We start from the raw sequence: 22,308 nt of genomic DNA, 5'->3' as shown, positions 1-22,308 counted from the left end.
TAAACCTGACAGGGCACACCTGTGAAGTGAAAACCATTTCCAGTGACTACCTCTTGAAGCTCATCAAGAGAATTCCAAGAGTGTGCAAAGCAGTCATCAAAGCAAAAAGTGGCTGTTAGGTGTCGAGTTCCCACCGCTGCAAATGGGGAATCTTGAACCATGTCTGTTGCAGTCTCCCATTCTACATCAGCCACAGTGGAGCCTGCTCAGCGGAGATGTCGGTCCCAGCGTCTGGCTCAGCCTGATACTGTGCAAAGGGTTACTGCTGCCCTTCCAGGCTCTCCCTTTGTAGCCAGCACTGGTCAGCGGCGAGCAGGCTTTTCTGGGACTAAGTCCTGCTTTGCACACACTGAGCATGCCCAGGGAAGGACCTCTCATTGGAGGTCGGGGGTCACATGCTCAGGCCCTGTAGCAGCGCCTATTGGTCCTCCAGGAAGGTCCTGAAAGAGCTGCAACTATAAAAGATTTGCATGGCCACACGGCCATGCGCTAGTATCAAATGTATTTGGCTTATGCCAGTGGATACTTTACCACTCTATATATATATGTAGTGTGAGACTGTAGCGCTGGGACTGTACACTCAGGCAGGCAGTTAGCGTGAGTGAGGGCAATTAGCCATTGGCTTGCTTGCAAGCACAACCCTAGTTAGGGCAATAGTTTTTGTGTACAGCGCGACTCTGTGCGGCAACAGAAATTGCTTTCAGATCACACGGGGTGAAGCTTAACCCACGTGTGAGCTCAGAGTTTATCCGCCATTATTTTTCAGCAGATATCTCTGCACGGTGGACCCCGGGCTGCGAACGCACCTTCCTACCTATACTCGGTGCTTTCCGCTAGCCCAGGTGGAAACACCTGGAAACATCAACAAAAGTTAGTTTAATATGGTGTAGGTCCACCTTTTGCGGCGATTACAGCCTTAATTCTTCGAGGTATGGATTCATACAAGGTGTGAATTGTTTCTAAAGGAATTTTAGCCCATTCTGCAGTTAAAACACCCTCCAGTTCTTTGAGCGACGATGACGGCGGAAATCGACGTCTAACTTGAATCTCTAAAATCGTCCATTAATGCTCAATAATGTTGAGGTCTGGGAATTGTGGGGGCCAGATGAGATGCTCAACTTCATTAGAATGTTCCTCGTGCCATGCTTTAACAATTCTAGCTGTATGAATTGGTGTATTATCATCCTGAAAGATGGCGTTCCCCTCGGGGATCAGTGCTTGAACCATTGGATGCACTTGGTCTCTCAAAATGCCTAAATAATCTCGGCTGTTAATTCTTCCATGAAGGGATATCATTGGGCCGGCGGATCTCCACGAAATAGCACCCCAGATCATCACAGAACCTCCACCATATTTTATGGTTGGGAGAAGGCAGTCTAGATGGAATGCTTCTTTCCGCTGTCTCCAAGCGTACACTCGGCCGGAGGTCGGAAATAGGGTAAACGATGATTCGTCTGAGAATATCACATGTTTACACTGCTCGAGGGACCAATTCTGGAGGTTTCTGCACCACTCTAAATGCTTGGAAACGTTTGTCATTGAGAGCAGCAGTTTTCTAATTGCAGCTCTTCTGTGGAATCCAGATTAGTGCTGCTCCTGACAAACAGTTTTCGTGGAAACTGGGTTCTGTAGGTGTTCATTGAGCTCAGCAATGATTTTCGGAGCCGTGGTCTTGCGATCCTCTCACACAATTTGCTTTAGAGTTCGACGGTCTCTCTCAGTCAACTTTGACTTTCGAGCGGACCTGTGCTTTGCTGCGGACGTTTTTCCTTCTTTCAAACGCAGTCATTACTTTGGAGACAGTACCTCTTGACACGCCAAGCGTTCAGGCACTTTCTGTTACACTAGCGCCTGCCATACGAGCACCAACAATTTGGCCTCTTTGAAAATCCGAGAGGTCTGCCATTGGTATCAGGTTCTCATTAATGTTCTTACAATTCCACAAAACAAATGGTTAATTTACATACACATATCACATAACACAAATAATCAACTACAAAACATTACCATATGTCACGGTTTGCATGTTTACTACATGTTCGAAGATTATGATGCCAAAACGATAGGTGTTTCCATTATTTTGTCCAACCCCTATATATAGATACATATAAATATACTGTATATTTGTTTTCTGTGTATACATGTATGTGTTCTATGTGCATGCTTACTTTATACAGTATGTATGTGCTCTGTGCCTACAGCTCTAGCAAAAATTAAGAGACCTCCACATCAAAATCCTGTCATGGGCAGCCCAATCTCCAGACCTGAATCCCATTGAAAACCTCTGGATTGTAATCAAGAGGATGATGGATTGTCACAAGCCATCAAACAAAGAAGAACTGCTTACATTTTTGTACCTGGAGTAGCATAAGGTCACCTAAAAGCAGCGTGAAAGACTGGTGGCAAGCATGCCAAGACGCATGAAAGCTGTGATTAAAAATCGTGGTTATTCCACAGAATATTGATAGCTGAACTGTTCATGAGTAAAAACATTAGTATTGTTGTTTCTAAACCGTTATGAACTTGTTTTCTTTGCATTGTTTGAGGTCTGAAAGCACTTTTTTATTTTGACCATTTCTCCTTTTCAGAAAAAAAACCCAAAATGTATTACTTGGAAATTCAGAGACATGTTGTCAGAAGTTTATAGACTAAAAGAACAATTTACATTTTACTCAAAAATATACCTATAAAGAGAAAAATCAGACAAACTGAACATTTTGCAGTGGTCTCTTAATTTTTGCCAGAGCTGTGAATGTGTGCATGCTATGTGTATGTACATAAATCTGTGTATCGTGCATTGTGTCTATACGTGTGTGCAACATACTGTACAATGTTTGTGTCACTTACTGTGTGTAGGCAGCATCAATTTATATAAATACTGGCAGCCAGATGTGAATTCATAGATTTAAACATGTCGTTAATCACTCAACAAATGAGCAAAATGATGTTGATTGAGTGACTGCACTGACTGGACTATTTATGCCGGGACAAAAATCATTATTTTCCAGCAGCACATCTGGTGTAAACTGCAGATATGTTCCTGATAACATGATACTGTATGGGGACAGATTGATCTATTGGTGATTGTTCTGTGCTCATCATTACTCCTCTAAGCCCGGGGTCACACTAGCGATGAATACGGATGAGTGCTATGCGATAAAACATCGCATAGCACTCGGATCAGTATTCATCTATGGGGCTGCTCACATCAGCATTTTTTTTCTCAGCCGTTTTGCAGATTCTGCATTTCTTGGCAGAAAACGCAGGTCAGAATCTGCACCTTTTTTGGTATGGGCACAAGTTGCAGATTTTTGTGCGTATTTCTTCCTTTTTTTACCCCTGCAGATTTCTATTATGGAGCGGCTGCAGAAACGCAGCAGTTCTGCACAAAGAATTGACATGGTCCTTTTTTGAATCTGCTGTGTTTTCCGTGCAGATTTTTCTGCACCATTAGCGCAGCTGCAGATCTGCAGGAAATCTGCAACAGGAAAAAGGCGCAGATTCTGACCTGGGTTTTCTGCCAAGAAATGCAGAATCTGAACATAAAATTCCACAGTCAAATCTGCAACCTGTGAACATAGCTCAATGCTGGTGTGAACCTAACTAACTCTTCTATATAAGCACATGAAAGTCTTCTATATGTCTTATATATGCTGTTTTAAATAGTTATTAACTGATGAAGAAATATTTACATAACTTATTGAACATTTATTAACAAAATATTAAACAAGCCCATAAAATCAAAAGTTCAGATTTATGTTTTTTTTGTTTTTTTTCAGATTATATATGTGAGTCGAAACCCAAAAGATGTCCTGGTGTCATTCTACCACTTTCACAAAATGTATCCACAATTGAAATGCACAATAAATTGGGAAACATTTATAGACCTCTTCATATCAGGGAAAGGTAATGTAGAAGCAAGGAATTATTTTTTCATGTGATTATGAGCAATGCAATGATAATCATTTTTTGTTTTCAGTTTTTAAATTGATTGGTCTTTATATATGCAAAATGAGCACAAAAACTAAAGGTATTTTGAAAGTAAACTTTAGGCTTCAATTACTTCTGTGATTCAGCTTAGGCCAGTCTCACACGTCCAGATAATTCCGGTACCGGAGAAATCGGTACCGGAGGTGTCCGTGTGCTCACGTCGCACATCAGTGTGGCACACGTGCGGCAGCCATGTGCCGCCTGTGTGCCACCTGAGGACCACACGGACCATGCAGGAGAGACAGCGCTACAGTAAGCGCTGTCCCCCCTGCGTGTGGTGCTGAAGGCGGCATTCATCTCTTCTACTGCAGGAGAGAAGAGATGAGAAATCACGTTTTTGGTTTTTTTGTTAAAAATAAAGTTTGGAGGTCACCTCCCGCCTCCCACCCCCCGTGCGCCCGCCCGCTTGCAGAGAAATACTCACCCAGCTCCCGCAATGCCTCCTCTGTGTCGGTAGCTTGTCCTGTGTGAGCGGTCACGTGGTACCGCTCATTACAGTGATGAATATGCGGCTCCACCCCGTGTGTTACTAATGCTAAAGTTTGTGACTGCAGTCCAAGCTTTCTTCAGGTCATTGACCAGGTCCTCCTGTGTAGTTCTGAGCTGACTCCTGAAATTTCTCAAAATCATCCTTATCCCATGAGGCGAGATCATGCATGGAGCCCTAGACCAAGGAAGATTGACAGTCACCTTGTGTTTGTGCATTCCATTTTCTAATAATTGTGACAACAGTTGTTGCCTTCTCACCAAGCTGCTTGACTATTGTCATGTAGCCCATCCCAGCTTTGTACAGGTCTACAATTTTGTCCCTGTTGTCCTTAAACAGCTCTTTGGTCTTGGCCATGGTGGAAAGGTTGGAGTGTGATTGATTGACTGTGTGGACTAGGGTTGAGCGACTTTCATTTTTTAAAGATCGAGTCGGGTTTTGTGAAACCCGACTTTGTCCAGAGTCGAGTCGAGTGCAGTCGGCCGATTATCGCTAAAAGTCGGGGATCGACCGAAACACGAAATCCAATGCAAGTCAATGGGGAAGCATAGTCGGCAGTGAGTGGAGGCCAGGAAAACACCTACAGTGCCCATTTTAATGCCAAAAACATCCATTCTTGTTTCTGAAGCTTGTCAATCTTAATTAACTTTATAATAATAGTTGTTCAATGGAACTTGGGGGTCATTTGGCAAAAGTTGTGGGGGGTAGGGCTGGTTCAAGGTTTTAGTGGGCCCAGGAATCGTGGACTACGTCACGGCGGTGGAGCAGGGAGAGGTAAGTATTTCAACGTTGCAAGTGCTGTGATCCTGAGCAAGCAGGGGGGCACACTTGTTCGCATTGGCACTGGCACAGGGCCCCTCAAAGTACAGCGGTGTGTTTGCACGGCGGGGGCGCCTCCCACCAGCAGCGACACTTTTGCGTACTCTGAGGGGCCCTGTGCCAGTGACGTCGCCAACGAGTATGCCCCCCCCCACCTGATGAAGGAACCTGCACTTTCATCTGCACCTTCCTCTTTGTCCCTGTGTAAGGTGGTATAACATGCGGGAAGGGGAACCTTACTTTCAGCAGGGTCAGATTCTGGCTGTGTAGAGTGCAAGGGGAATGTAGTGGTCTAGGTCAATGTACCAGCAGACTCATCTAGCAGTGGCTGGGCAATGGACAGGATGAGGAGGAAACAGATATAGGGCCAAAGAATAAAGTAGGCTAAATGCAGTTCAAAATTGGTAACAGGACTAAACAGGCGGCATTGCTTTGTTCAGTGGAGTAGCAAACCCAGGAGCAGCAGACACTGTTTTAAGGGCCCAAACACACTAATAGGCCAAATGCAGTTTAATATCTGATACTTTAGGCCAAAAGCCTAAGACTGAAGCTCAGCTTTATTCAGTTGAGGGCAAACACCAGGGAGGGGCAGACACCGTTAGTAGGCCCTAACCACCAATTTTTAAAAACACAGCACTTAATGAGAGCCAGAAGGTTGAAGCTCAGCTTTATTCAGTTGAGGACAAATACCAGGCAGGGGCAGACACCGTTAGTAGGCCGTAACCAAAGTTGAAGGCCAAATGCAGTTTAATATCTGATACTATAGGCCGAAAGCCAGAAGGTGGAAGCTCAGCTTTATTCAGTTGAGGGCAAACACCAGGGAGGGGCAGACACTGTTAGTAGGCCCTAACCACCAATTTTTAAAAACACAGCACTTAATGAGAGCCAGAAGGTTGAAGCTCAGCTTTATTCAGTTGAGGACAAACACCAGGCAGGGGCAGACACCGTTAGTAGGCCGTAACCAAAGTTGAAGGCCAAATGCAGTTTAATTTCTGATACTATAGGCCGAAAGCCAGAAGGTGGAAGCTCCGATTTAGACAGTGGAGGACAATTTGAATTAGGGACTGCAGACAGACTTAGTAGGCTGTCCCCTGTGGACCATGCATCCACCACATTAACCCATTGCGCCTTAATGGACACGTAATCTTCCGTGGCCATGCCTACAGGTCTATGCGTCTGTTGTCAGGTGCACCTTTGTACTCACAGATTGCCAGAGTGCATGGACAATGCGGTCTTTTACATGCTGGTGGAGGGTTGGGATGGCTTTTCTCGCAAAAGAAGTGTCGACTGGTTAGCTTGTAGCGTGGTACAGCGTAGTCCATCATGGCCTTATTAATAGTAAATAAAATATATAACTAGGCTCTATGAACTTTTAAATAGGTTCCAGGGGTACACGGGCAGCATTGGTGTGGTCAGTGGAGGAGTATTGCAAGTAGGGGCCGCAGACAGGCTATCAAAGGCCTAAAATAACAAACAATAGGCAGGCATGGCAGTTTTAAATCGGTTACATGGATACACAGGCAGGCAGCATTGTGGTCAGTGGAGGAGTATTGCAGGTAGGGGCCGCAGACAGGCTATCAAAGGCCTAAAATAACAAACAATAGGCAGGCAGGGCAGTTTTAAATCGGTTACATGGATACACAGGCAGGCAGCATTGTGGTCAGTGGAGGAGTATTGCAAGTAGGGGCCGCAGACAGGCTGTCAAAGGCCTAAAATAACAAACAATAGGCAGGCATGGCAGTTTAAAATCAGTTACATGGATACACAGGCAGGCACTCCAGGCAGCATTGTGGTCAGTGGAGGAGTATTGCAAGTAGGGGCCGCAGACAGGCTATCAAAGGCCTAAAATAACAAACAATAGGCAGGCATGGCAGTTTAAAATCGGTTACATGGATACACAGGCAGGCACTCCAGGCAGCATTGTGGTCAGTGGAGGAGTATTGCAAGTAGGGGCCGCAGACAGGCTATCAAAGGCCTAAAATAACAAACAATAGGCAGGCATGGCAGTTTAAAATCGGTTACATGGATACACAGGCAGGCACTCCAGGCAGCATTGTGGTCAGTGGAGGAGTATTGCAAGTAGGGGCCGCACACAGGCTATCAAAGGCCTAAAATAACAAACAATAGGTAGGCATGGCAGTTTTAAATCGGTTACATGGATACACAGGCAGGCACTCCAGGCAGCATTGTGGTCAGTGGAGGAGTATTGCAAGTAGGGGCCGCAGACAGGCTATCAAAGGCCTAAAATAACAAACAATAGGCAGGCATGGCAGTTTTAAATCGGTTACATGGATACACAGGCAGGCACTCCAGGCAGCATTGTGGTCAGTGGAGGAGTATTGCAAGTAGGGGCCGCAGACAGGCTGTCAAAGGCCTAAAATAACAAACAATAGGCAGGCATGGCAGTTTAAAATCGGTTACATGGATACACAGGCAGGCACTCCAGGCAGCATTGTGGTCAGTGGAGGAGTATTGCAAGTAGGGGCCGCAGACAGGCTATCAAAGGCCTAAAATAACAAACAATAGGCAGGCATGGCAGTTTAAAATCGGTTACATGGATACACAGGCAGGCACTCCAGGCAGCATTGTGGTCAGTGGAGGAGTATTGCAAGTAGGGGCCGCAGACAGGCTATCAAAGGCCTAAAATAACAAACAATAGGTAGGCATGGCAGTTTTAAATCGGTTACATGGATACACAGGCAGGCACTCCAGGCAGCATTGTGGTCAGTGGAGGAGTATTGCAAGTAGGGGCCGCAGACAGGCTATCAAAGGCCTAAAATAACAAACAATAGGCAGGCATGGCAGTTTTAAATCGGTTACATGGATACACAGGCAGGCACTCCAGGCAGCATTGTGGTCAGTGGAGGAGTATTGCAAGTAGGGGCCGCAGACAGGCTATCAAAGGCCTAAAATAACAAACAATAGGCAGGCATGGCAGTTTTAAATCGGTTACATGGATACACAGGCAGGCAGCATTGTGGTCAGTGGAGGAGTATTGCAAGTAGGGGCCGCAGACAGGCTGTCAAAGGCCTAAAATAACAAACAATAGGCAGGCATGGCAGTTTAAAATCGGTTACATGGATACACAGGCAGGCACTCCAGGCAGCATTGTGGTCAGTGGAGGAGTATTGCAAGTAGGGGCTGCAGACAGGCTATCAAAGGCCTAAAATAACAAACAGTAGGCAGGCATGGCAGTTTAAAATCGGTTACATGGATACACAGGCAGGCACTCCAGGCAGCATTGTGGTCAGTGGAGGAGTATTGCAAGAAGTGTCTGACACAGTTAGTACTCCCAAAAAATAAATAGATGTTAATGTCTCGCAAAACAACTATAAATAAAAAAAAGGGTGGCATGCTTAGGTACAGGGGTGGGCTCATCTGCAGAGTTTATGACAAAGTAATTTGGCAGTAAATTAGTATTTACTGGTGTCAATATAGGACACTGACCAAGACTACTGTAACTATCATCATAGATGTCAACAAATTGGTATTGATTGTCAGTGCCAGGCATTGAATGATGTCAGCGCATAGACTAAACATTGGTGGAGCTGTGCGAGATAATTTGGCACGTGGTAGAGCACAGTTTGAGCTGGGGGGGGAACTCTCTTGTGGCCGGCGGTACCGCCCCAGGGCCCCTCATGTTACAACGGTGTGTCTGACGTTGGGTGCACACGACCACCGCCAGAGACACTACATTGTACTATGAGGGACCCAGTGGCAGTGCCGTCGACCAAAAGCGAGCACACCCACCTCTTCTGACAAACAGCACTTTAACTAACGGGTGCTTGCGCCAAGTGTCGAGAGTGAGACAACGGCCCCGTGGGGGGAGTTTTCCCATTGGGGGATGTGTAAACATGTCGTATGCTGGTCAAACAGCTGCTGCAAATTAAGAGATTTTAACACTCAGTAAGACCAGTCCACAAGCAAGACCTTTTTATAGGAAAGCTAGGTGTCAGCCGGGAAAGGTGGGGCAAAATAATTTGAAATCCAGGAGTGGTTCATTTTAATGAAGGTGAGATCATCCACATTTTGGGTAGCCAGACGAGTCCTTTTTTCGGTTAATATTGAACCAGCAGCACTGAATACTCTTTCTGATAGCACACTAGCTGCTGGGCAAGCAAGCTCCTGCAAAGCATATTCTGCCAATTCAGGCCAGGTGTCTAATTTGGATGCCCAGTAATCAAATGGGAATGACGGTTGAGGGAGAACATCAATAAGGGCTGAAAAATAGTTAGTAACCATACTGGACAAATGTTGTCTCCTGTCACTTTGAATAGATGCTGCAGTACCTGTCCTGTCTGCGGTCATTGCAAAATCACTCCACAACCTGGTCAGAAAACCCCTCTGTCCAACGCCACTTCTGATCTGTGCACCTCTAACACCTCTGCCCTATAGCCCCCTGCAGCTCGTGTGAGAACCATCACCAGCGCTGTGTGCTGGGAATGCCTGAATCAAACGGTCTACAAGAGTAGCTTGTTTGGTTGCTAATATTTGTTCGAGGTTCTCATGTGGCATAATATTTTGCAATTTGCCTTTATAGCGAGGGTCAAGGATGCAGGCCAACCAGTAATCGTCATCGCTCATCATTTTAATAATGCGTGGGTCCTTTTTGAGGATACGTAAGGCATAATCCTCCATGTGGGCCAAAGTTCCAGTTGGCAAATCTGTGGTTGTGCTGGTTTGAGGGGCAGTTACAGGCAAATCTACGTCACTTGTCTCCCTTACAAAAACAGAACCCGGCCTTGCAACGCCACTAATTTCTGTTGGCCCAGGAGAAGCTTCCTCATTAAAAAAGTACTCATCCCCATCATCCTCCTCCTCCTCTTCGCCCGCTACCGCGTCCTCTACACGGCCCTGACCAGACAATGGCTGACTGTCATCAAGGCTTTCCTCTTCCTCGGCTGCAGACGCCTGCTCCTTTATGTGCGTCAAACTTTGCATCAGCATACGCATTAGGGGGATGCTCATGCTTATTATTGCGTTGTCTGCACTAACCAGCCGTGTGCATTCCTCAAAACACTGAAGGACTTGACACAGGTCTTGTAGCTTCGACCACTGCACACCTGACAACTCCATGTCTGCCATCCAACTGCCTGCCCGTGTATCCTCCCACAAATACATAACAGCACGCCTCTGTTCGCACACTCTCTGAAGCATGTGCAGTGTGGAGTTCCACCTTGTTGCAACGTCGATGATTAGGCGATGCTGAGGAAGGTTCAAAGAACGCTGATAGTTCTGCATACGGCTGGAGTGTACAGGCGAACGGCGGATATGCGAGCAAAGTCTGCGCACTTTGAGGAGCAGGTCGGGTAACCCCGGATAACTTTTCAGGAAGCACTGCACCACCAGGTTTAAGGTGTGAGCCAGGCAAGGAATGTGTTTCAGTTGGGAAAGGGCTATGGCAGCCATGAAATTCCTTCCGTTATCACTCACTACCTTGCCTGCCTCAAGATGTACAGTGCCCAGCCATGACTGAGTTTCTTTCGGCAAGAACTCGGACAGAACTTCCGCGGTGTGTCTGTTGTCGCCCAAACACTTCATTGCCAATACAGCCTGCTGACGCTTGCCACTAGCTGTCCCATAATGGCACACCTGGTGTGCAACAGTGGCAGCTGCGGATGGAGTGGATGTGCGACTGCGGTCTGTGGACGAGCTCTCGCTTCTGCAGGAGGAGGAGGAAGAGGAGGAGGGGGGGCGAACGCCTACAGCCAACTCTTTCCTTGACCGTGGGCTAGGCAGAACTGTCCCAATATTGCTGTCCCCTGTGGAGCCTGCATCCACCACATTCACCCAGTGTGCCGTGATGGACACGTAACGTCCCTGGCCATGCCTACTGGTCCATGCATCTGTTGTCAGGTGCACCTTTGTAGTCACAGACTGCCTGAGTGCATGGACGATGCGGTCTTTAACATGCCGTTGGAGGGCTGGGATGGCTTTTCTAGAAAAGAAGTGCCGACTGGGTAGCTCGTAGCGTGGTACAGCGTAGTCCATCAGCGCTTTGAAAGCTTCGCTTTCAACTAACCGGTAGGGCATCATCTCTAATGAGATTAGTCTAGCAATGTGGGCGTTCAAACCCTGTGTACGCGGATGCGAGGATGAGTACTTCCTTTTCCTAACAAGAGTCTCATGTAGGGTGAGCTGGACTGGAGAGCTGGAGATCGTGGAACTAGCGGTGGTGCCGGTGGACATGGGTGAGTGAGAGAGGGTTGGAGATGGTATTCTTGCCGGTGCCCTACATGCAGTGTTTCCTACTACTAACCTGGTGATTCCCTGACTGCTTTGGCCTGGCGACGAAAGCTGCACAGATACTGCAGGTGGTGTGGGAAATGGTCGGCTTACAGGGAGGGAAGGGATGTAGCGTTGCTGACTAGCTTCATTGGCCGAGGGTGCTGCAACCTTTAGGGACGTTTGGTAGTTAGTCCAGGCTTGCAAATGCATGGTGGATAAATGTCTATGCATGCAACTTGTATTTAGACTTTTAAGATTCTGACCTCTGCTTAAGGTAGTTGAACATTTTTGACAGATGACTTTGCGCTGATCATTTGGATGTTGTTTAAAAAAATGCCAGACTGCACTCTTTCTACTATCGGACACCTTTTCAGGCATTGCAGACTGAACTTCTTTAACCGGATGGCCACGCTGTCCTCCAACTGGTTTAGGTTTTGCCACGCGTTTTTGTCCAGATACGGGCCCGGTAGATGGAACCTGTTGTGATGTTGATGCCTGCTGCGGCTCCTCCTCCTCCGCTTCAGAACTACTGCCGCCTGCACCCTGTTCCCCCAATGGCTGCCAATCGGGGTCCACAACTGGGTCATCTATGACCTCCTCTTCTATGATGTGTGCAACTTGGTCTGTGTCACCGTGTAAGCCGGTGGTATTGCGTTCGTGACGGAGCACCATAGTCTCCGCTGGTTTTGATTCTGCCTCAGTACACTGCGAGGGCAATGTTCTGGTCTGAGTCAAAGGAACAGCATAGTAATCTGGCTGTGGCTGTGCACTCCATGTCCGATTCAACTTCTAATGGGCATAGCCTGTTAACTGTTTCACTGTGTAACCCAGGAACGGTATGTGTAAAGAGCTCCATGGAGTAACCTGTTGTGTCGACTGACGCATCCTTCACTGTTGTTTTTAGTGAAGGACACAAGGAAGCGACTTGTTCCTGACCGGGAGCATCCACTGACGATGCACTGCTCTGACATTTGGCACTTTCCGAGGAGGAGGCAAAAGAGTTAGAGGCAGAGTCAGCAATGAAAGCCAATACTTGTTCCTCCTGCTCCGGCTTCAAAAGTGGTTTTCCTACTCCCAGAAAAGAGAGCGTTCGAGGCCTTGTGTAGCCAGACAACGAACCTGGCTCAACAACTCGAGACTTAGGTGCTGTACTGCTTTTACCACGACCACCTGATGCTCCACCACCACTACCATCATTACCAGCTGACAATGACCGCCCACGGCCACGACCTCTTCCACTAGACTTCCTCATTGTTTGCAAAACGTAACCAAAGTAACGCTATTTGTTACTGTAAAACAACTTATCAGGTGAACTCAAACTTCTGTAGGATTTATATATACCTTTATAGGTGCCTGACACTGAAAGGAAAATCAGGCCCAATGGTACACACTAGGTTTTCTGTGCCCCAATAATTTGAGACAGATGGCACACACAGGACCAGCACTCACGCAGAAATGCCAATCTTAATCTCCCACTATTTTTTTTTTTTTTCTGGGAGAATTTACCCTAAAAAAAAAAAAAATGGCCAAGTATTACACAGTGTTTTCGGTGCCACACAATGACAGACAATTGCCACACACAGCAATGGCACGGAGGCAGACTTGCCAATATTTATCTCCCACTAATTTTTTTTTGGGAAAAGGGAGAATTTAGCAAAAAAAAAAAAAAAAATGGCCAAGTATTACACAGTGTTTTCGGTGGCACACAATGAGAGACAGATACCACACACAGCAATGGCACGGAGGCAGACTTGCCAATATTTATCTCCCACTAATTTTTTTTTTGGGAAAAGGGAGAATGTACCCCCAAAAAAAAAAAAAATGGCCAAGTATTGCACAGTGTTTTCGGTGCCACACAATGACAGACAGATGCCACACACAGCAATGGCACGGAGGCAGACTTGCCAATATTTATCTCCCACTAATTTTTTTTTTGGAAAAGGGAGAATTTAGCAAAAAAAAAAAAAAATGGCCAAGTATTACACAGTGTTTTTGGTGGCACACAATGAGAGACAGATACCACACACAGCAATGGCACGGAGGCAGACTTGCCAATATTTATCTCCCACTAATTTTTTTTTTGGAAAAGGGAGAATTTAGCAAAAAAAAAAAAATGGCCAAGTATTACACAGTGTTTTCGGTGGCACACAATGAGAGACAGATACCACACACAGCAATGGCACGGAGGCAGACTTGCCATTATTTATCTCCCACTAATTTTTTTTTTGGAAAAGGGAGAATGTACCCCCCCCCCAAAAAAAAAATGGCCAAGTATTACACAGTGTTTTCGGTGCCACACAATGACAGACAGATGCCACACACAGCAATGGCACGGAGGCAGACTTGCCAATATTTATCTCCCACTAATTTTTTTTTTGGAAAAGGGAGAATTTAGCAAAAAAAAAAAAAAAAGGCCAAGTATTACACAGAGTTTTCGGTGCCACACAATGAGAGACAGATACCACACACAGCAATGGCACGGAGGCAGACTTGACAATATTTATCTATTAAAGCTATAAAAAGGACTGCTGCACACAAAAGTGTGGACAAACACACAAGATAGCTGTGCAGAAAGGAAGGAAAAACAGGATTTGTGCTTTGAAAAAAGCAGTTGGTTTGCACAGCGGCGTACACACAGGCACAGCAACGCAGCTATCAGGGTCAGGGAGCCTTCTAGTGCAGCCCAATGAGCTACAGCGCTGAGGAAAAAAAAATGTAGCTTCCACTGTCCCTGCAATCAAAAGGTGGTGTTGGACAGTGGAAATCACTACAGCACAAGCGGTTTGTAGCTTTATGTACCCTGCCTATCACTATCCCTGCTTCCGAAGAAGCAGCAGCAACCTCTCCCTACGCTCAGATCAGCAGCAGTAAGATGGCGGTCGGCGGGAACGCCCCTTTATAGCCCCTGTGACGCCGCAGAAAGCAAGCCAATCACTGCAATGCCCTTCTCTAAGATGGTGGGGACTGAGATCTATGTCATCACGCTGCCCACACTCTGCGTCCACCTTCATTGGCTGAGAAATGGCGCTTTTCGCGTCATTGAAACGCGACTTTGGCGCAAAAGTCGCGTACCGCATGGCAGACCCCACACAGGGATCGGCTCGGTTTCATGAGACGCCGACTTTGCCAAAAGTCGGCGACTTATGAAAATGAACGATCCGTTTCGCTCAACCCTAGTGTGGACAGTTGTTATTTATACAGGTAACAAGTTCAAACAGGTGCAATTATTACAGGTAATGAGTGCAGAGTAGCAGGTCTGTGAGAGATGGAATTCTTGCTTGTTGGTAGGTGATCAAATACTTATTTCATGCAATAAAATGCAATTTAGTTATTTAAAAATCATACAATGTGATTTTCTGTGTTTTATTGTTAGATTCTGTCTCTCACAGTTGAAGTGTACCTATGATAAATATTACAGACCTCTTCATTCTTTATAGGTGGGAAAAGTTGCAAAATTGGCTGTGTATCTGTAAAAGGACAGGGTTCCCTCCTACAAATATTACTAAACTTATGGATACCAAAGAGGAACTCTCCTTACACCTCTATTGAGGTCCGATATTAACTGTTATTGCCAAACTTGACTATTAATAATTAATATCCACTAAATATGCCTCAGCGTTATCTTTTCCTTATATTATATACTAGCTGAGACAAAACAGTGTCATAATAAAGGATATTTATTACACACACAAGTCTGCAGTCTATAACATACTGTACATATATATTTATACCCAAGCTGGCGACTATAAATATAAATATATATATATATATATATATATATATATATACACAATTATGCTGATACTACAACACTAATACAGTTGTATCACTACAGTATACAGTGATATCCCAACAATATCACACAGTAATAACCCACAACATCCTGTAATGTCACACAGTATAAAAACCCACAATTAACTGCCCAAATCACCCAGATCACACATTCAATATCAGCCCTCCCACCTATGGCTCATCTATCCCTAAGGCCTAGTAAGTAGAGTATACTCAGCCATGGCCATGTGTGTCCATCCCAGGAAGCAAGAGGTAAGACAGCTCCAAGCACATGTGTTGTCCCTTTTATGTCCAGCCAAGAAGAGGTGTGTTCAGCCCCAGGTGTGTGGGGATGAGGTTACAAGTCTATTGTCCACTGGCAAAGGTACATCCCCTCAATCCTGATACCAGCACATGGTGCAAGGTGGAGGAGGGGCTACTGAGCACATGTGGAGGAATTATATATCACTATACACATCTCTCTGTAAAGATGTACATTTTGGGGTACTTTCCTTCTACAGTATCAAATACTTATTTTACCCACAGTATATTTCTACATCTTTCACTAGCTAAAGTTAGATATCTATCTATCTATCTATCTATCTATCTATCTATCTATCTATCTATCTATCTATCTATCTATCTATCTAAAACAGTATCTGATTATAGCTAGTGAAAGATAAAAGGTTGTTACCACCGAATTTGAGAGCATCATTATGTAGAGCCAGAGACCCTGATGTCAGTGATGTTTCACTTACAGGGCTACTTACTGTATTATTTTTTTTTTTAAATCACCATCTAATCACCAGGAGATTATCACTAGAGGACTAATAAACCTTCTCCCATATAATTCTCCATATTCATGAGCTCTTTATAACCATACCTCCACTACTGTTTAGCAGCTTTCTGCCAATGGTAAGTGTACACAGAAAACTATCGGGTGGTGTTATAAGGAACTCAGTATTCAGAGGACTGATAGAATTGCAGATTAAACAGTGATTTTATTAAAATTGCAGCCAGAAGCCTGGTAAATTACACAATGTTGGAACCAGAGTCGTTGCCCCTACATTATGCTGCTCTGAGATAGTGTAGCATAAAGCTGGTGACAGAATGCCTTTAAGTCTTTCTATAGCAACAAACTGAAAACAGAGACTGTTTCTGCCATAGTGCTTCCTGACAAAGTGGTAGTTTCTAGTCTTGAGATTAGTCCTCAAATTTAAAGCAAGAGTGATCATCAAAATTGTAAACTGTTAATGTATTTACAAATTCTATAATGATAAATTTTATCTTGTTTTACAGTCATAGGTAGCTCGTGGTTTGATCATGTAAGGGGCTGGTACAAGCACAAAGAGGATTTTGACATACTTTTCTTGACATATGAGGAAATGATAAAGGTAATTAAGATCATGTACATTATTATTATTATTATTATTATTATTATTATTATTCATTTATATAGCACCATTGATTCCATGGTGCTGTACATGAGAAGGGGTTACATACAAATTACAGATATTACTTACAGTAAGTAAACTAACAATTACAGACTGATACAGAGGGGTGACGACCCTGCCCTGGCGAGCTTACATTCTACAGGATGGTGGGGAAGGAGACAATAGGTTGAGGGTTGCAGGAGCTCCGGTGTTGGTGAGGCGGTAGCTTCGGTAGTGGTGAGGAGGCAGCAGGGTTAGTGCAGGCTGTAGGCTTTCTTGAAGAGGTGGGTTTTCAGGTTCCATCTGAAGGATCCGAACGTGGTTGATGAAGGATCCGAACGTGGTTGAGATGTGTTGGGACAAAGAATTCCAGGGGATGGGGGATATTCAGGAGAAGTCTTGGAGGCAGTTGGGTGAGGAGCGAATAAGTGTGGAGGAGAGAAGGAGGTCTTGGGAGGAACGGAGATTACGTGAGGGAAGATGTCGGGAGATTAGTTCAGAGATATATGGAGGAGACAGGTTATGGATGGCTTTGTAGGTCAGTATTAGTAATTTGAACTGGATACGCTGAGGGAATGGGAGCCAGTGAAGAGATTTGCAGAGGGGGAAGCAGGGGAGTAGGGAAGAGAGAGATTAATTAGTTGGGCAGCAGAGTTAAGGATGGACTGGAGAGTTCCAAGGGTGTTAGCAGGGAGGCCACAGAAAAGGATGTAGTAGTAGTCAAGGCGGGAGATGGTCAGGGCATGCACAAGCATTTTAGTATATTGACGGTTGAGGAAAGGACGGATTCTGGAGATATTTTAAGCTGGAGGTGACAGGAGGTGGAAAGAGCTTGGATGTGCAGTTTGAAAGACAGGGCTTAGTCAAGGGTTACACCGAGGCAGCGGACTTACGGTATGGGAGAAAGCGTGATGTCGTCAATTGCGATAGATAGATCAGGTAAGGGAGATCTATGAGATGGAGGAAAGATGATGAGTTCAGATTTGTCCACATTGAGTTTGAGGAAGCGAGAGGAGAAGCAGGATATGGCTGATAGACACTCCAGGATTCTGGACAGCAGGGAGGTGATGTCTGGGCCAGAAAGGTAGATCTGAGTGTCCTCAACATAAAGGTGGTACTGAAATCCATGAGACAAAGATAGTTTTGAGGGGGCACCACGGATCGTGGGATCACACTAAGACCTAAAAATATACCAGTACAACAAAAAAGAAGAGACAGACTAGGTCTATATTTTAAGGATCACCACACTTGGACTAAAACTATATTTGGAAGACACAACTTTATTCAAGTAACAACAATATAAATAGCAAACCACATACAGTTTTAAAAACACTAAAAAGGCATATAGTTGCCATACAAACAAACCCACAATAAGGTTAGTAGCCCACACTGAACTCACTAAATAAATGTAATAGTTACCATAGTATTACCTAGACTGCATGAACAGCATAACCTTGCAATAAAAATAGCCAAATTAAATGCACAATAAATTCAAAACCTTGTGGATGAATACATATAGAAATAAGGCTAGAAATTGGGGGTTAATAAAGAGTTCAATACATACACCACACAAAATGCCTCAATACACCCTCATCAACAAAAAGGGAGCAAATATATGGCAACTTGGCTAAAAGGAAAAAATAATGCAAAAGCCACAAGAGGCTACTCAGATCCCAGGTGTGATGAACAGTTTACCATGCTTTTAGAGATAGAAAGAGCCAAGCGGCCAACAATAAGCATAGCCATTTAGTGGTAAAACCACATATAGTTACCAATGATCTGGCAGCCCCCAGTACACAGGTGAATAATGCAGTTAGACAAACTCTAAGTGTGGGCTACACAACTACCCAACGCGTGCCGCCACCTGCTGGTGGCTTCGTCAGCCTGCTTCATGGTTGGGAAGGCCGTTTCACAGAGGAAGGGGCAGTAGTTTGACCCTCAGACACTGACCTTGTACCCAGGTGATCCACCTACCTACTCGGGTGCTTGGCTGCCATGTGCTTTTGAATGCTGGGGGTGCTCAGGTTGGCAGTGTTCTTGCCTCTTCTTAGCTTGGTTCGGCAGATGCTGCAAATTACAGTTCATTTATAAGAAGGAATTTAAGAAAAAACTGCCATACAGGGGAACAATGTACCCTTGGCCTGCTATCTAGCTGACTAGGAAGGGTCTGTGGAACACTTGATCAAGTTCTCCCTCTGGTAAAATCACTTCCTCTCCTTGCCTGTTTTATTGCTACAAATCCATCCCTCTCTGCACTGCTGTGCTCGCTAGGCGTGCCAGTGTGCCACTCATCACCGACTACATCGTCTTCCAATTCCTCAATCTGATCCTCCTTAAAAGTTACAATTGGAGGCTGACTTGATGGCAACTGTGCCTCCTGATTATCCTCCACCTCTTCAGACATGAATTGACCTAATGCAACGTAACTTTCTCCTGGCTGTGGGTGCTCAAATGTTTGGGCATCACTGCACTTCCACTCCTCGTGACCCTCTTTAATGGTGCACGTTGAGAGGTCTGACAAATTACAAGGGAACCTAAACAGTTACTCTGGCCAGTGTTGGAGTTATTTGTCTCCTGTGACTCTTGATGGTGGGAGGAAGAAGGGCCAGGTTGAGGATTCAGAGGCTCAGCCTGGCTACTGAGACTGAACTGTCTGGAAGACTTTGTGGTGCTGTTTGTCAACACACTGGAGCCTTTGTCTGCAATCCAACCCACAATATCCTTGCACTTGTCTGAGTTCGTTAGTGGTATAGTGCACTGACCAAATTTTGACAGGAACCTATGATGAGATACAGTCAACTTCGGATCTGTCACACAGCCTTGGTGGGCACCACCACATTCACATCCCTTAGCGTCACTCTTTCTCATCGTGAATGCATTATGCTTATGATGAACTAAAAAAATACTGGCTTTATTTTCACAAGTACCCTTACAAAAGTCTTATGTGCAAATTCCCTGTATCTAGCAATGTGTAGCTATTTTTTTTGAGAACGCAGCTTGATTATACACAGCAACAGCACAGTTGCGTAAATTACAGGTAAAAAGTTACGTTTGCGTATCTTTGCAGAACTTGCGCCTTTCGCACAACTGCTAGATAAACATACTCTATTTTTTAAACCAATGAAAAGTTATGATTGCATTTAAAGGTCACTTTGCTGACACACTCCAAATGCAGAGTAATGATGATTAATGTCCCTGCTAAATTGTCTCGTAAGATTGCCTCTATCTAGATTGCACCAGCCACACACCAGCTAGACAAAGATACGCTATTTTTTAAACCAATAGAAAATTTTGATTTTTTCCAATCGTCTTGCTGACACACTCCAAATGCGGAGTAATGAAGTTTATTGTCCCTGATAAATTGTAACGTAAGATTATCTCTACCTGTATTGTGCTGGTCACACAACTGCTAGATAAAGATACACTATTATTTAAACCAATAGAAAACTATAATTTTTTTTAGTTGTCTTGCTGGCACTCTCCAAATGTGGATGTCATGATCTAGTTCGGAGGTAATTTTCTGCTGTTCCCTCTCTGGACTGGTCATGCTGGAGTTAATCCTCTCGGCCTTGTTTTGGAGCTGGCTGGGCTTTTTAAGTCCTCCGTAGTCTGCAGGCCGGCATCATTGATAGTTCATGCTTCCTGACTAGAGCAACTGACCTGTATACCCTAGTATTCCTTCTGCCTCCGACTTCCCTTATTGTATTAGACCAGTTCCCTACTGTGTATGACGGCCTGATCTCTGATGCCGCCTCTTCTTTTCTCCCTCTGTACCACATTCCCCGACCGGCTTTTGACTCTCTGGCTTGTACCCCGACTTCGTCTTACGTCTCACGTTTTGAATACCCAGCTCCCGTTTGGCTCTGACTTCTGGCTTGTCTGTGACTACGTGCTCTGCTGTTACTTCTGGTACCTCATCTCCTGTTTGTTGGCATGTCTGACTACTCTGCCACCTCCTAGTGGCGCTCCACACTTTGCACTGTGGTTGTCACGGGGAGACTAGGTGGGCGAGAGATAATAACCCAGGCCCCTGCAATTTCCCTCAGACTAGGGAAATACTGACTGACCCTCTACCTGAAGTTTACACTGATGGTGTGCATGTCCAGGCCTCGAACCTCACCCTGCCTCCTGTTTCAACCATAAGCTGAAAACCTGCGCCCTCCACCCAGTGAATGCAATACTCCAATACCCACAGTTAGCACAGACAAGGATAAAGGAAAATATACACCACGCCGCAGTCACTCAGGAATACACTATAAATGTGCAGGGCAAAATAAACACAAATATAGGAAGGAGTAAATAAGACAAAGGACAATACACCACCAGCAACGATTCTCCAACAACCAGCTCTCCACTCCAGACCATGATAACAACGCAAGACAGAAGCTATAATCGGCGACGCCCAATGATCAGGAAAGCTATGTAAAGGCAATGGGCATGGCCCAGCTTCCAATCCGAGGATCAGGTAAATTAACCCCGGAACAGCTAGACAAAATCTAGTCGACGCCAATGAGCAAATAGTGGTCAAAAGCGGAACTACCGCTGTCTGTCGGACGACCTGGTCTGAACAGCATCCGACATGACAGTACCCCGCCTTCTGTGAGGGACCCCAGGGCCCTCACGGCTTATAGGACCCGGCTTGTCCAAATGGCGATGATGAAACAACCTGACTAGCCGATCCGCATGAATGTCTGAGGCTGGTACCCAGGACCTCTCCTCAGGCCCATAACCACGCCAGTGTACAAAGTACTGTAAAGTGCGGCGCACTACACGAGAGTCAACCACCTTGGAGACTTCAAATTCCAAGTTACCATCCACCAAGACTGGAGGTGGCATAGGCGCCACGTCCACAGAACCCACCACCTTCTTCAGAAGAGACCTGTGGAACACATTGTGTATCTTATACACCGTAGGGAGCTCCAGTCGGTACGCTACTGGGTTAATGACGGCGGTGACCCTAAATGGACCAATAAACCGTGGACCCAATTTAAGGGACGGTATTTTGAATCTTATGTTTTTTGTGGATAACCACACCCAGTCATCCACACTCAGGTCCAGACCTGGCACACGCCTACTGTCAGCCACATGTTTGTACCTAGCACCCACACTCAACAGGCGCTGTTTAACTCTCCTCCAGACTGATGACAATTGTGCTCCTAACTGGTCTTCCTCCGGAACGCCGGAAGAGCCCCTCTGACTCAAAGTACAAAATTGAGGATGTAGCCCGTAAACACAAAAAAACGGAGACTCCCCAGACGACTCCTGGCGGTGATTATTGATGGCAAACTCAGCCAAAGGAAGAAAGGTAGACCACTCCTCCTGGTTATCAGAGACAAAGCAGCGTAAGTACTGTTCCAAATTTTGGTTCATACGCTCCGTCTGACCACTTGACTGAGGATGAAACGCCGAAGAATGAGACAACTTGATCCCCAGCCGTGAGCAAAATGCTTTCCAAAATTTTGCCACAAACTGAGACCCCCTATCAGACACGATGTCAGACGGAACCCCATGAAGTCTGACCACCTCCTGCACAAATACTTGAGCCAGAGTCTTAGCGTTAGGCAACGAAGGCAAAGACAC

The 22,308-nt window shown here is 45.4% G+C and overlaps 1 protein-coding gene across 1 annotated transcript in view; it reads left to right on the top strand.

Annotated features, from left to right (window-relative positions):
- The window catches only part of LOC143807686 (amine sulfotransferase-like), a 95,889-nt gene that overhangs the window by 58,841 nt on the left and 14,740 nt on the right, over window positions 1-22,308 (top strand). The window contains exons 4-5 of the mRNA XM_077289514.1: window positions 3,780-3,906; window positions 16,595-16,689. Coding sequence (XP_077145629.1) covers window positions 3,780-3,906; window positions 16,595-16,689 — 222 coding nt within the window. The remainder of the gene's footprint in view (window positions 1-3,779; window positions 3,907-16,594; window positions 16,690-22,308) is intronic.

Source organism: Ranitomeya variabilis, chromosome 2 (assembly GCF_051348905.1).
Source record: "Ranitomeya variabilis isolate aRanVar5 chromosome 2, aRanVar5.hap1, whole genome shotgun sequence".
Lineage (NCBI taxonomy): Eukaryota > Metazoa > Chordata > Amphibia > Anura > Dendrobatidae > Ranitomeya > Ranitomeya variabilis.
The sequence above is the reverse complement of the archived record's forward strand: the minus strand, read 5'-3'. Positions and strand labels throughout refer to the sequence as shown.